The sequence below is a fragment of the Sphaerodactylus townsendi genome, linkage group LG08 (genome assembly GCF_021028975.2).
Source record: "Sphaerodactylus townsendi isolate TG3544 linkage group LG08, MPM_Stown_v2.3, whole genome shotgun sequence".
Taxonomy (NCBI): Eukaryota; Metazoa; Chordata; class Lepidosauria; order Squamata; family Sphaerodactylidae; genus Sphaerodactylus; species Sphaerodactylus townsendi.
In genome coordinates, this window is record NC_059432.1 from 111,844,200 (window position 1) to 111,857,964 (window position 13,765).

The 13,765-nt window shown below is 54.5% G+C and overlaps 1 protein-coding gene across 4 annotated transcripts in view; it reads left to right on the plus strand.

The window, feature by feature from the left end:
• ATP13A3 (ATPase 13A3) overlaps window positions 1–8,183 on the plus strand; it is a 48,211-nt gene extending 40,028 nt beyond the window's left edge. For all 4 annotated transcript variants that reach the window (XM_048505480.1, XM_048505482.1, XM_048505481.1 and 1 more), the window contains 8 exons: window positions 683–779; window positions 1,033–1,105; window positions 1,584–1,761; window positions 2,412–2,599; window positions 3,178–3,266; window positions 3,738–3,818; window positions 4,818–4,907; window positions 5,822–8,183. In XM_048505480.1, coding sequence (XP_048361437.1) covers window positions 683–779; window positions 1,033–1,105; window positions 1,584–1,761; window positions 2,412–2,599; window positions 3,178–3,266; window positions 3,738–3,818; window positions 4,818–4,907; window positions 5,822–6,010 — 985 coding nt within the window. In that variant the 3' untranslated portion in view covers window positions 6,011–8,183. The remainder of the gene's footprint in view (window positions 1–682; window positions 780–1,032; window positions 1,106–1,583; window positions 1,762–2,411; window positions 2,600–3,177; window positions 3,267–3,737; window positions 3,819–4,817; window positions 4,908–5,821) is intronic.
• Window positions 8,184–13,765: the final 5,582 nt, after the last annotated feature.

Here is a 13,765-nt window from a genome sequence, read left to right on the forward strand (position 1 = left end):
CCCCTCCCCCACACAGAGGCAATTCAGCAGCCAGCAAAGGGACCCAGTTCACTCCGGGGCCGGTCCCATTCAGAGCCTCAGGCCAGAGACGAGGAGGGTTCAGCCCTTCCCCTTTGGACCCAGCCTAGCGCTGGCTCTGGACACCTGAGACGAAAAGGGTGACCTGGCCTCGGGCTTCTGTAGCCAGCAGCCATCTTCTGCCAGCCCCCTCCATGCAGGAATGCCGCCTGCCCCACCTGCTTGCCCGGCAGTGAGTCCAAAGGCAGGGCAGCTGCACCATGATCCACATCCTGCCCTAGAAATGGCGGGCGGTGCCGGCTGACAAGAGGTTTCCTGGGGTGTGTCTTGCTTTGGGCAGGGAGGGGGCTCCTCTACTGCGGGGAGAGTCTGCCTCTGCCCCTGGCGGCTTTGGGTCTTCAGGCACGGCCCCTGTGCTCTGAGCAGGAGCTGTTGTGGCAGAGCTGAATCAGGGGCTGAATCTGCGCTCAGAGCAGAATGTTGTGGGTTGCCTGTGCTCGTGTGCTCTTCAGCTGTGCTTGTGTCCCTCCAAAAGTGGCTGTCCAGGGCCTTTGAACCTGACCCTTTGAGCTGGGGCCCGGTGGGGGACTGGATCGGGGCCAGCTGTGTGCCTCTGACCGCAGCGCTGGCTGCTTGTCTGACGGGGCTTGTGTTGTTTTCCCAGGGAAGGCCGGGCGGCTTTGGTGACGTCCTTCTGCGTGTTCAAATTCATGGCTTTGTACAGCATTATCCAGTACTTGTCTGTCACCCTGCTGTACTCGGTGAGTCTCCGGCAGCAAAGCCCCTGGGAAGGCCCCTCTGGCTGCTGCCCCTTCCCTTCTCCGTCCTCATGGCAGGGCTTTCCCCTGTGGCCACGGAGGCTCTGCAGGGCCTTGCAGGTAGTGGAAGAGAGTCCGTGGCCCTGCCCTTTGGCCCAGTGCAGGGGAGGTGCAGCCACCCAGAGACAGGCCGGGGGGTCTCCCGAGGGGCAGGGCCGCCTTTTCTCCAGCAGACGAGCCACCTGCCTCTTTGCAGATGCTGAGCAACTTGGGGGACCTGCAGTTTCTCTTCATCGACCTGGCCGTCATCTTGGTGCTGGTCTTCACGAGTGAGTATTGCGTGGCTGGTTTGCCCCCCTCCCCGCCCGAGAACAGCCACGGGCCTCGCTCTCGTTTCCCAGTTGGTTTCTGGGGTCAGTCCGGAAGAGGTTCTGCGTGAAGTTGCTTCCCTGCATCCTGCTGCTCCCGGGACGGGCAGGAATCCTCTTGGGCGCAGTGGGGCTGAGGCCGGCACGCCCCAGCAGGCCGTGGGGCTCAGCTCCCTTAGCAGTGGGGTCTGGTGGATGTCTCAAGAGGCCAGCTGCTAGCCACTCTTGCTGCTGCTGCAAAGAGAGGTTGGCGGCCTGGGCCAGGCTCAGAAGAGGGGTGCGGGTGGGCAGCACCCCTGCATGATGCCCCGTGCACTTCTCCATTTCCGGGATGGGGGATGCTGGGGGGTCCCCAGTCTCTGGGGGTCACTGTGTTGGGCTGTTGCTTGGGGGCAGCCCGTGGATGGCTAGCTGGGTCTCCTTGCCCGTCTCTCTGCAGTGAGCCTGAATCCGGCCTGGAAGGAGCTTGTGGCGCAAAGACCCCCGGCTGGCCTCATCTCCGGGCCGCTGCTGTGCTCCGTGGTCTCCCAGATCCTCATCTGCTTCGGCTTCCAGACCGTCGGCTTCCTCTGGGTCAGGCAGCAGCCGTGGTATGAGCCGTGGACGCCGCACTCGGAGTAAGTGTGGGGGGGGACGTGAGGGTGGGGGGGGCACATTGTGTGCTGGGAAGGCTGTGCGTGTGGGGGGTGAGTTCCCTGCATTGGCACCACCGGCCTTTTGTGGCAGGGCCTGTATTGCGTCCTGGTCTGCCAGTGATTGTCCCTCCTCCCTTCAGGGGGGGGGGGGCTGGTGAGCTGCCGCCTGCGTCGTGCTTTCCCCTCCCCTGCTCTCTTCTTGGTCCCCTCCGGGAAGGTCTCCTGACAGGCGTGGGAAGAGAAGCGGTCTCCTCTAGGGGAAGACTGGCCTCCGAGGCTTTGCACCTGTGTGTGTGTGTGTTGGATGTGAGGCAGGGAGACCTGGGTTCCAATCCTGCTGAGCAGTGGAGCTGGCTGGGCGGCCCATGGCAGGCGGCTCCTCCCTCTCCTGTGGGTCTCTCCCCCGGCCCCCTTCACACGATGGCCACCACCTCTGCGTGCCACCCTGAGCTGCTTGGGGAAAGAGGCAGGCTAGAGAAGGACAAACGGGTGGTTCCCGAGGCTTGCCGTGAAACTGCTGGCTGAGCCTGGGCAAGAACCGGTCTGTGAGAGGGGAGGCCCTGCGTGCGAGGCTGGAGCGCCGCCCCTGCCGTGCTGCCTTGTCCCTCTGCCACTTGCCTGTCCTGCTGCAGCGCCTGCCGCCCCTCCGGGGCCCCGGGGGCCAACGCCTCTGCCCATGGGAACGGGACTCTGCACGACGAGCACAACATCCGGAACTACGAGAACACCACCCTCTTCTTCATCTCCTGCTTCCAGTACCTGACCGTCGCCGTCGCTTTCTCCAAGGGGAAGCCCTTCCGGCAGCCTTGCCACAAGAACTGTATGCACCTTGCTTGGCGCCTGAGCTCTCTCGCCGGGGGGTCACCTGCTGAGCAGGCAGGCAGGCAGGCAGGCAGGCAGGCGAGCAGGGTTCTGCGGGATCCCTCCCGCCCCAAGGATGCCCGCTGTCTCCCAGATGGTCGCTGCAGCGGGGCCACAGCTCCTTTTGGGCTTGGGGAGGCTGGTGGGGCGCAGGGCTGGCAGCGCTTCTGGGCATCTCTCTGCCAGCTCCCCCACAAAGGGCAGGGCCAGCCAAGTGCCTCTACTGTCAACCGCTCTCCCCCTGTCCGGAGGGCCGAGGGTTTCGGGAGCCAGGCCGTCAGGGCCAGGAAACCCAGTTGAAAGAGGCAGGCTGCCACGTTTCCGAGTGCCAAACAGAGGCAACCCAGCCCTGGGGGAGGGCCCACGGGCACAGTGGAAGCCACGGCTGGTGGTGAGTCTGGGTCTGGGAGAGAGTTGGCTGCCCTCTGGTTGGCTGCCCCTGGCTGCAGCTTTGCTCAAAGGGCCAGGGCCACCAGTAGCCCCCGTGCTCCACCTTTCTGGGGCTTCTGAATTCTTTCCCTCCCTTCCGTCTTGCAGATCTCTTTGTTCTGTCCGTGATGGTTCTGTATGCCCTCACGCTTTTCATCATGCTGCATCCAATCGGAGCCATTGACTGGGCTCTGGAGGTATGATCCAAAGGGGCTCTGCACATTCCCCGGCCTCTGCGGGACCCCCTGCCCCTCCTGTTTGCATCGGGAGGATTTAGGAACTGGAAGCTGGCAGGCCCCAGGGCGCAAGGAGTGGCATAGCGGAGGCACCCAGCATTGGTCAGAGCTGGCACAGTTTCCTAGCCTAGAACGGCCCCCAGGGAGTCGCTGGCTGTTCTCTGCCACTGAGCCATTTCAGGTGCCCAGGTGGTCTTCAGGACCCAGCAAGCTGGAGGTGGGGTCCATGCATTGTCCGGTGGGATATGGCTGTGGGTGTAGGTTTCCTCTCTGCTCTCCTGGGCAGCCCCCTGCCACGCGCCTGCCTCTGGGGGCTGCCAGCCCTCAGCAGGGGGGAGGGGGGTTGAGGACCCTGAAATTGGAAACCAGCTGTTTGATGGCTGCCCTGCTCACCTGTGTGTGTGTGGGGGGGCGGGGCGTCTTCTCTTGCAGCTGGTGTGTGTTCCCTTCCCGTGGCGAGTGACGATGTTAATCATCGTGCTCCTGAATGGTGCCGTGTCCATCCTGGTGGAGGTGAGTCGTGGGGGCCACAAGGGACAGGTGCTGAGGCCAAGCTTCCTCCTCCTGCTTCACTGCTTCACCTGTGGGGCGTGTCCGTCTTTCCACCTCATTCCGTGCCTTCAGTCCCGTTGGAAAGTTCCTTTCTGGCTCAGGGTGGGGCGTTCTGCCGCCAGGGGGTCCAGGCTCTGTGATCTGCGTTGGGCCAGGTCCCCTCCGCTGAGCCGATCTCTGCTCTTTCTCATGACTGCTCTTCAGCCTTTATTATTTGTGAAGTTAGTTTTGGACAGACCTCCGAGGGTTCCCTCTCCAGCCTTTCCGGGGGATCTTCGTCAACAGCCATCAAGCCTAGAAACTTGGGCTGACAGACAGGTTTTAAAAGTGGATGCTGGTGGAATTGGGAAGAGGAGTCCTCGGCCCTGGGAAACATCCTGCCCTCCTTCTGCCACACGTGCCCCACCCTGGCCTTGGGAGGGCTGGAGTGGCAGACTCTAGAGGGTCCAAAGCTTGGCCAAAGGGGGAAGGGCATTTTGACTGGGCTTTCACTAACCTGGTGGGGAACAGTTCTTCTGGAGTAACCTGATAAATGTACAGTCCTGAATTATTTGCCCTGCTGTCCATTTGCCCTGCTGACTGGGGAGGCTGAAGAGATGGTGTCCTGAGGTTCATTGTATTTATTATTCAAGCAATTTGTTTGCTGCCTTTTATTATTATCCAAGCGGCTTATTCCCTGCTGCTTCTTGGCTGACGAGCAGTCATTGTAGAACAACAGGATCAAAATAGACTGGAGTGAAAGTGGGCAGCCAGACTTGTGAAACAGACACACACACACACACACACACCCCCGGGATACACACTCTTCATTCCGCCCTCCAGTGAACTCACCTAGCTGCCCAAAGCCTTCCCGGGGTTCCCTGGGGGCGGGGTTGGTGGCCTTCTGCAGCTCTCGTCTGCGAAGTGCCGGCTCTCCAGAAATGACCACGGTCTTCTTCGTTCTCCTGCCACGTGCCACAGAATGCCCTGCTTGACACGGTCCTCTGGAAAGTCCTCTTCCGTCGGGACAAGCAAAGGGACTTCCGCCCGCCCTCCTCCCACCCGCCACAGGTTGGAACTCTGTGCTTTACCGTCCACCCTTCAAGCATGCTGCGTGCCGTGTTGTGGGAGGCTCTGCGGGCCAGCTGAGGCGGGAGGTTAGACCTGGCCCCCCACCCCCCACCCCACCTAGACTCTTGCCCGATCAGTGGTGATGGTGGGGGGTGCCCCATAAAATGCCCCTTGGCAGTGGTGGGGAGAAGGGGGTCTTGTCTGTGGAAGCTCTGAGCATGTGCAGGCAGGTAAGACTGAGGAGACAGGGAGGGTCACTAACGTGGGCTCCCCAGAGCATGCCACGGTGGAGGTTGAACAGAGCGGCCGTTTGGATCTCATTCACAGTCCCCCGGTGGCTGCTTTTAAATAGCTTTGATAGGCTGGTGTTGGGGGGGGAGGGGTGGTCCAGGGTTGGATTTCCTGCCTCTAAGACCCCTCCCAACTCACGGAAGCGGAGTCCAGGTGAAAGCCGCAGCCCCTGCTGCTGTCCCAACCCTGCGTGGCCTCTCGGTGGCCCATAGGCCCAGGCTGCAAGCGGCTGCCTCCTGCCTCTGGGTGCCCCAGCAAAAGCTCAGCCGCCCTTGCAGCAGAGAGAGCCGAATGGCTCAAGATCCGAGAAGACAACCGCCCGCTTCCAGGAGAGAGAAGCCCCAGCAACACGGGCGGCTCTTGCGTTGGTCCCACGACGCTCCGGCAGCCGGGTCACCAGGGAACGTGGCTCCTCCTCCCCAGCCCGGCCTGGCCTCTTGCCTTCGCCCGGTCCCTTCTCCCCCGTATGTCACCAGAGCCAGGTAGGAGCACCCTGCCAGGCCCCCCCACCCCACCCCCAGGCAGTGGAAGTCAGAGTGGCCTGCTGAGGTGGTCGGTTTTGCCCTTCCTTTTCCCGGTGGCTTCGCCTCCGCCAGCTCTCTCTCTCTCTGGCCTCTCCCCAGGGTCCCTGGCAGCGGTGCAGCCTTCCAGCTCTGCTGGGCTTCCGGAAGGCGCCCCCCAAGGCCAAGTACGCGCACCTGGCCCAGGAGCTGCTGGTGGACCCCGACTGGCCGCCCAAGCCCAGCACCACCACAGAAGCCAGAGCTCCGGCCCAGGAGAACGGATCCTGCCTCGTCCTCAGCGCCACGTAGCAGCGGACGGCCGAAGGACGCGCCGCCTTCAGGGACTTTCCCGCCTGCCGAGCGTCTCGGTGCTGGACTCTCCATCGCTGCTCCGCCTCGGCCTCCCCGGGGTGCAGCGACGGTTGCTTCCCCAGCTGACGCGAAGCCTCTTGTGTGGACTCCTCGCCTCCCCTCCGCCTGCCAGTTCTGCCTCCAGGCTGCACTTTAGAGTCCTTCCAGGGGACGTGGCTGGCCTTTGGGGCAGAGGGCGGGGCCTGTCCCCCTCCGCGGTGGTGGAACGCAGGCTGCTGGCCATCTGGCAGGGTGGGAAGGCCGCCCCGTTTCTCAGCCAGCGATCCGCTTTGATACAGCGCTGGCTTATTTGGAGCCTGTGTCAGAGCAATCCGGCCCAGCGTGAAAGAGGGAGCTGCTTGCCCTTCTGGTTGGGCAGGGCAGGGGGGGTCCCGCCTCATGCCCCGCAGGAGGGAAAGCATCCTGCCCTCCACCCCCCCAACAAAGGCTCCTGGCAGCCAGCTGAGCTGTGCAAAGGGCACGCCGTCCTCACCAAAGGGCTAAGAGAGACCCCAGTCCTCAGCAAGCGACCGCCAGCAGTGCTGCTTTGCGGGGGGGGGGGCAGTTCCCAGTCACAGTGGCCCTGGGGCCTGCGTGCTGATGCCGAGGGGGGGGGGACACCAGCAAACCAAGTGCCCCTCTGGATCAGAGCAAGGGGGGAGGGGCTTGTTGGCTCCAGCAGCTGGACCTGCTTTCTTGATACTGGCAGGGGAGGCTCGAAATGCCGAGAACTGAAAAGGTGCAAGAAGTTCAGGCCCCGCCCGCCTCGGCCCCGTGGCTCCACACGCCCGCCCCCCCAGCACCCTGAGACGGTCACAGTAGCATTGCCCTGCAGGGGGTCCCTCCATGCATGCCCACAAGTCCAGGGAAATGACCCTAAACTGGGTGCAGTGAATTCTTGCAAGATGCTGGGACCCCCCTTGCTGGCGCTCAAAGTGTTCCTGCCTCTTGCCAGGCTCTGAAGAAACTCTCTCTGGGAGGGCAGCAGGGCAGTTCGCCCTCCTGTTCCTTCCTTCTGCAGCAGAAGTGGGGGGCAGGCAGGGAACCCACGGCAGGGTATCCGTCCCTGGTTGCCCCAGTGGCTGGCCCAGCCCTTGCGGGGCTGGTGTTGCAGGGTGGCATTTTGCTAGACAGTCTGCAGGATGGTCGGACTCCCAAGTTCTGAGAATCCGCCTGAGGCCAGGGAAAGGGTTTCTCTTGTGACCACCACTGGGGACAGCTGACAGTGTCGTGGGGGGAGGGAATCTGGGACAGCTGGTTTTAAAATTCAGGTGACTTTATTTTAATGGGGGGTGGGGGGAGACATCCATGCAGCTATGCACCTTTGACCTGGGAACTGTGACTCACAACCGCCTTGTTCAGTTGCGCAGAAGTTGTGTGCGATTGTAGGGAACGAGGGGGCTTTGGTCCAGGGGCCTCCCCACGGTGTTTTCTCATTGTCAGTCTCCCTGGCTCTCAGTTCTGCTTTGTAGCACCTGGGGAAAGAAATAGTGTGTGAAGCCTTGTTTGGGGGGTGGGGGTGCATTAAAGCATTTTGTAAACATTGCATGGGGAAGGTGGGGGGACAGCCCAGCCCCCCCTTGCTCTGTAACAGGCTCTTCAGCTGTTTGCAGCATTGGAGGAACTGTCCCTGAAATTTCTGGACTTATTTCTTCACTTGTTTGGGAGGGGGTGATTGAAAAGAGGTGTGGGGAGGGGGGTCTATTGAGAGCTTCAGAGTGCAGGCGGTGTCTTGTTGCCAGGACAGCATTCTGGGAAAACTAACTTGTGCATCCAAGTCTGTAGTATAATTTAAAAATACTGTTTGTTTGGAAAACGTTCCTTGAAAGCTCAGGAGTTCAGGGAAGAAGATCCGCCGCGTGGAGAGGCGTCTGCTGCAGAGAAGCCCAGCCCAGCCAGCGCTGCTCTGGATTCAGGGTTCCTTATTAAATTATTTGCCAGCTATGCAGGTTGACAGCCTCCGTCCTTGAGCTTGCGAGGATTGGAAGTCGGGCCCGCTGAGGAAGATTATTTATTGTTTCCGCCCAGACCAAAAGGACCTGTCTGCCCAAGGCAAGGCCCACTGTTTTTAAATGATGTGTTCAGTTTTTTAAAAAAGAAAATCTTAAAATAAACAACCAGGTCTTTTAAATGAAATGTCCCCCTCGCTCTGTTTTCCTTCTTGGACGGTTATGCTCAGGTATCCCATCTGTTGGTAGCTGCAGTGATTGGTGGAGGGGGTGGGGAACATGTGCAGCCCCCGATCTCTGGACACATGTGCATCTGAGCCCACCAGCCAGAGTAATCAGGAGGGGCCTGATTCTTTATCTCAGATGCACTTGGGGGTGGGTGGGGGGGTGTCTCTTCTGTCAAATGTGCCACGCGTAGTCCTGGCCAAGAAAGTGGCAAAGATGTTTATTTCCTGTCAGTTGGAATTGTTAACAAATTGCATATGGATTTTGTTAATTTATTGATTTCTGAGGAGTGTTTATGAAGATGGTGCCGACTGGGCGAGTTGACCTGCTGTGTTTTTCTGCCCACACGGGATTCCTGCGCAGGAGACGGACTGTTTTCCTCGACAGGGCAGCGTTTCCCCTTCAGGCTTTCCCTGTTTGTCACAGATTCTGGAAGAGTCTTTATGGCATTGTATTGTCAAAGGCTTTTGCAGCCAGAGTCAACTGCCCGTTGTGGGTTTTCCGGGCTGTGTGGCCGTGGTCTGGTAGTTCTTGCCTCTAACATACTGCCTGTTTGCGAAACGTTAGGAGCAAAAACTACCAAGCCGTGGCCACACAGCCCGGAAAACCCACAACAGCCAGTTTTCATGTCCTGTTCATTTAATTGAAAGTTTCATTACTTTCAACATCTTAGATCTGTTTGTTGTTCTGCTGCATCAGCCGGTTTTCCAGCGGGAGGACCACGGGGGCGATTCCACCCCCAGCTGCCGCCTGATGAGGCGGGGCCGTCTTAGACGGTTCTGGAAGCTGCAGTCGGGTTTCCAAGGGGTGCCAGCGGCTTCCAAGGTCACAACACGCTGGCTGCTCCGTAGCGGTACCTGGTTGTAAAAAAAAGGCATTTTGTGTAATAATTGTACATTGTAAATAGCCTTGTAAAATCAGTTTTTCTGCTATAAACTATTTGAAATAAAAACGTGGGGAGGCTGCTGGCCCTTTCTGTGTACTCAGCTGCCCACTCGGTCTCAAAACGGCAGCTGAAGTCGACTCCGCACCTGTTTTGGGAGGGGAAGTTCCTCAGCCAAAGGTAGTTGAGAGGGTGCTAATCTCACATCTGTAACAGAAGTATAGAATTGGGTGTTGGGATTAGGGAGGGTGCCAGTGAGGCCACCAAGGACCTGTGAGCAGTGCGTGCGGGGACTCTCAGTTTTCTTCAAAAAGCGAAGAAGTATCTGTTCAAAGGGCCAACGTTTTAAAAATCCCCAAATGCTGGCAAATGGCATGTTAGTTGAAAGCAAGCAGGGGCAACGTTTGGGGCACAGTTGTTCCAAGGGACACATTGAGAAATGACCAGCTATGAATTCTGCCCTGCGGCACGGGATAGCAAAAGCTGCGGGTTCCCCAGTCCCAGCTCAGAAGGGATCAAGCAACTCTGCAAAAGACCAGACCGAGGCAACCATGACCCAGAGGGCCCAGAGCGCCAGCCCCTCTGGAAGCTGCCCCAGCTCCGCTTCATGGTCTACCTGCATCTTCCCCCTCTCCAACGCAAACCTTCCTCTCTGGGCCTCACGGGTCCTCCCGGTTTTCTTCTCTCCTTGTTCAGTGTCCTGCTCCAGTTGGAGTTTCTCCCTTTCTGGCTCAGCCTCGTGGGCCGATCTGATGTTCTCCTTTTGCTGTCCAGCCAACTGGAGCTTCTCTCTTGCCCTCGGCAGCTGCAGAGGCAGCATCACTTCTGTCCCAGTCGCTGGTTCTCTGCCTGCCCCCCCCCCCCCGGCTGCCTGGCAAGGGCTGGCATCATTCTGCCCACCTGTTGACTGGCGCATCATCAGACTCTTCTTTCCCTGATCTTAAGTATGGACACTGCCTAAAAGCAAGAAAAGCAGAAAAGCAAGACCTGCTGAGAAAGAGTCAGCATGGCTTTTGCAGAGGCAAATCCTGTCTTACAAACTTACTAGAGTTCTTTGAGGGTGTAAACAGGCATGTGGACAGGGGTGAACCGGTGGACATTGTCTACTTGGATTTCCAAAAGGCTTTTGACAAAGTTCCTCACCAGAGACTATTGAGAAAACTCAGCAATGAAGGAATAAGAGGGGAAGTCCTCCTGACCTATGGATTAAAAACTGGTTGAGAAATAGGAAACAAAGAGTGGGTGTAAATGGGAAGTTCTCACAATGGAGAGATGTCGGGAGTGGTGTCCCCCAAGGATCCGTTTTGGGACCAGTGCTCTTTAACCTATTCATAAATGACCTGGAAGTAGGGGTGGGTAGCGTGGTGGCCAAGTTTGCAGATGATACCAAATTATGTAGGGTGGTGAGAACCACAAAGGATTGCGAGGAGCTCCAAGCGGACCTTGATAAATTAGGTGAGTGGGCTAAGAAATGCAAATGCAGTTCAATGTAGCAAAATGCAAAGTGATGCACATAGGGGCAAAAAATCCAAACTTCACATACACGCTACAGGGGTCAGTGCTATCAGTCACAGACCAGGAAAGGGATTTAGGCGTCTTAGTTGATAGTTCCATGGGAATGTCAACTCAATGCATGGCAGCTGTGAAAAAGGCAAACTCTATGCTGGGGATAATTAGAAAAGGAATTGATAATAAAACTGCAAGGATTGTCATGCCCTTATATAAAGCCGTGGTGCGACCACACTTGGAGTACTGTGTTCAGTTCTGGTCACCACATCTCAAAAAGGATATTGAAGAGATAGAGAAAGTGCAGAGAAGGGCAACGAGGATGATTGAGGGACTGGAGCACCTTCCTTATGAGGAAAGGCTGCAGCGTTTGGGACTCTTTAGTTTGGAGAGGAGACGTCTGAGGGGGGATATGATTGAAGTCTATAAAATTATGCATGGGGTAGAAAATGTCGACAGAGAGAAATTTTTCTCTCTTTCTCACAATACTAGAACCAGGGGGCATTCATTGAAAATGCTGGGGGGAAGAATTCGGACTAATAAAAGGAAACACTTCTTCACGCAACGTGTGATTGGTGTTTGGAATATGCTGCCACAGGAGGTGGTGATGGCCACTAACCGGGATAGCTTTAAAAGGGGCTTGGACAGATTTATGGAGGAGAAGTCAATTTATGGCTACCAATCTTGATCCTCTTTGATCTGAGATTGCAAATGCCTTAACAGTCCAGGTGCTCGGGAGCAACAGCCGCAGAAGGCCATTGCTTTCACATCCTACATGTGAACTCCCAAAGGCACCTGGTGGGCCACTGCGAGTAGCAGAGAGCTGGACTAGATGGACTCTGGTCTGATCCAGCTGGCTTGTTCTTATGTTCTTATGTTCTTACCTCCGGTTTTTTTTTCAAAATTGTGATCTTCAGAATCTTTTACATTTCTTTTACTATCATACTGTTGGCAAGGTTCAGATTAGAATTATTGTTATTATGAATATAATAGAGCTGCCTCTCTATCTAGAGTTTCCGTTACAGCCACCTAGGCCAAGGGCAAGGGAACTCTTCTCCCCTCAAGCCAGAGGGAAGAAAGAGAGGCAAAGGTTCCCAATCACAGACAAAAGTCTTACTCAGAATAAAAGCAGAGTTTATTTCTAAGCCAGCACAGATCCCACCTAAAATGAGAGCTGCCCCGAACTGGTGAAAGGTCCAGGGTTTTAAAGGGTCTCTTTAGGGTACATCAAAGCAGAGTCACATACATTGCAAAAGATTTAGGGTTGCAACAAATTATCCCACGTCAAACATTTGGTGCAAGTTCCCAAGCAGTGCATCTCTAACCCAAGTGAATGTGAGAACAGTTATCTATTGCATCCTGGCTTCTCCGGCTATCACCGTGTTTATGGTACTTCTTGTAACAACAGTAAGGTCATCAAGTTCCTGAGAGGCCAGGAAAGCGAGGACGGGGTGTTTAGACATTCAGGTTGTTTATGGCTATCTCTGCATAGCGGAAAGGGTTATCTTCCAATATCTAACAGTAAATTAGCCCTATGGGATGGGGGCTCCCTGTCTGGGTAATTAACTAAGGAATGTAGTTAGCCTAACCTAAGAGCAGAGGGAGAGATCTATATAAGTAATGCTACTATATTGATATCCTTATATTGTATTTCTTTAAAGCATAATTTCCAGTTCTTCAGCGTCGCTCACAATACCCCAGAAAGTCTTAGTTTCTTTACACATCCACCACATATGGAAGAAAGACCCCTCTTGCTGTTGGCATTTCCAGCATCTTTTAGACACACCTTTGTACATCTTTGCTATTTTTTAAATGTCAAATAAAATCTACATATCATTTTATAGTAATTCTTCAAGTTATAACATTCTGTAAATTTTAAACCCTTTTTTCACAATTCCTCCCACTGTCCCATCTGGATATGCTGACCAATGTTTCTGGCCCTTGTAATCACTACAGACTCCTCATCTCCTGTGTCCCATTTCAGTAACTGGATCTTATATATATTCAGTAGTCAGTTTGTCAGCATTTGTATGTTACATTCAAAGTCTGTCGTTTATGTATTAAAACCAGCACTCTTATGATCACCTTTAAACATTTCTAAAAGTTGGTAGTCATGAAATCAGTTTATAACTATATCTTTTAGGTCATTCATAGGTTTAAGTTCACATTTATCATCTTGGAAATTCATCAACTCTATACGTAGGTCATTTCTCTTGCATATTCATTTCTTTGCAATTGGACACAACCATAGATTGTATTTATATTTTGGCCATTTCCACAGAAGGCTCTTTATGACATAATGATTGGAAAAATCTTTATGCTTCTTTCCCTTATCATATCACAAATGACCATGCCATCCAAATCTCCTATCATGACCCTCCAAATCCAAGGTTCTACTATTCTTTAACATCACCCATTCTAACGAGGCATCTTCGAAATACAGTTTAAAATTTGGCAACGAGAAACTCTCCTTTTTCCTTCGCATCCTAGACATTTTTATATTTAATTCTTTGTTTCTTGCCTTGCCAAATAAAGGTACTTATTTCTTTTTGCCATTGTTTAAAACAAGATGCTGAGATAATTATTGGTATGGCTTGAAACAAAAATTAGCATCATCAGATCCTCTGAAGATGCATTCAGCCACAGATGCAGGCGAAACGTCAGGAGAGAATGCTGCTAGAACCCGGCCATACATCCCAGAAACAACACAGCACCCCCCAAAATTAACATTCTTGGCAATGCATTCATTTTTATCACAGATATTCTTCCCAGGAAAGACAACTTCATTCTATTCCATCTCTGCAAATTCCTGTTCACTTCATTCCATACTTTAATTATTTTGGTATAGCAGGCAGTTCCTGTTGGGTCAGCTGTACTCCAAGATATATATAAACCACTATAAATCCAGATGTATGAGTAAAACACAGTTGCGATTTTTGATCCATATTTTCAAATAACATTTTAGTGTTTTTATTCCATTTAAACCCCAGTCCCCACCAACTCTTCAAACTCTTTTATTTTACTTAACAATCTTTCAACATTTTAAATTGGCTCTTCCAACAGAATTACATCATCAGCAAACACCCTCAATTTATATGACTGTTCACCTATTTTCAATCCCCTTATTTGATCATCACTTCTTATATTTCT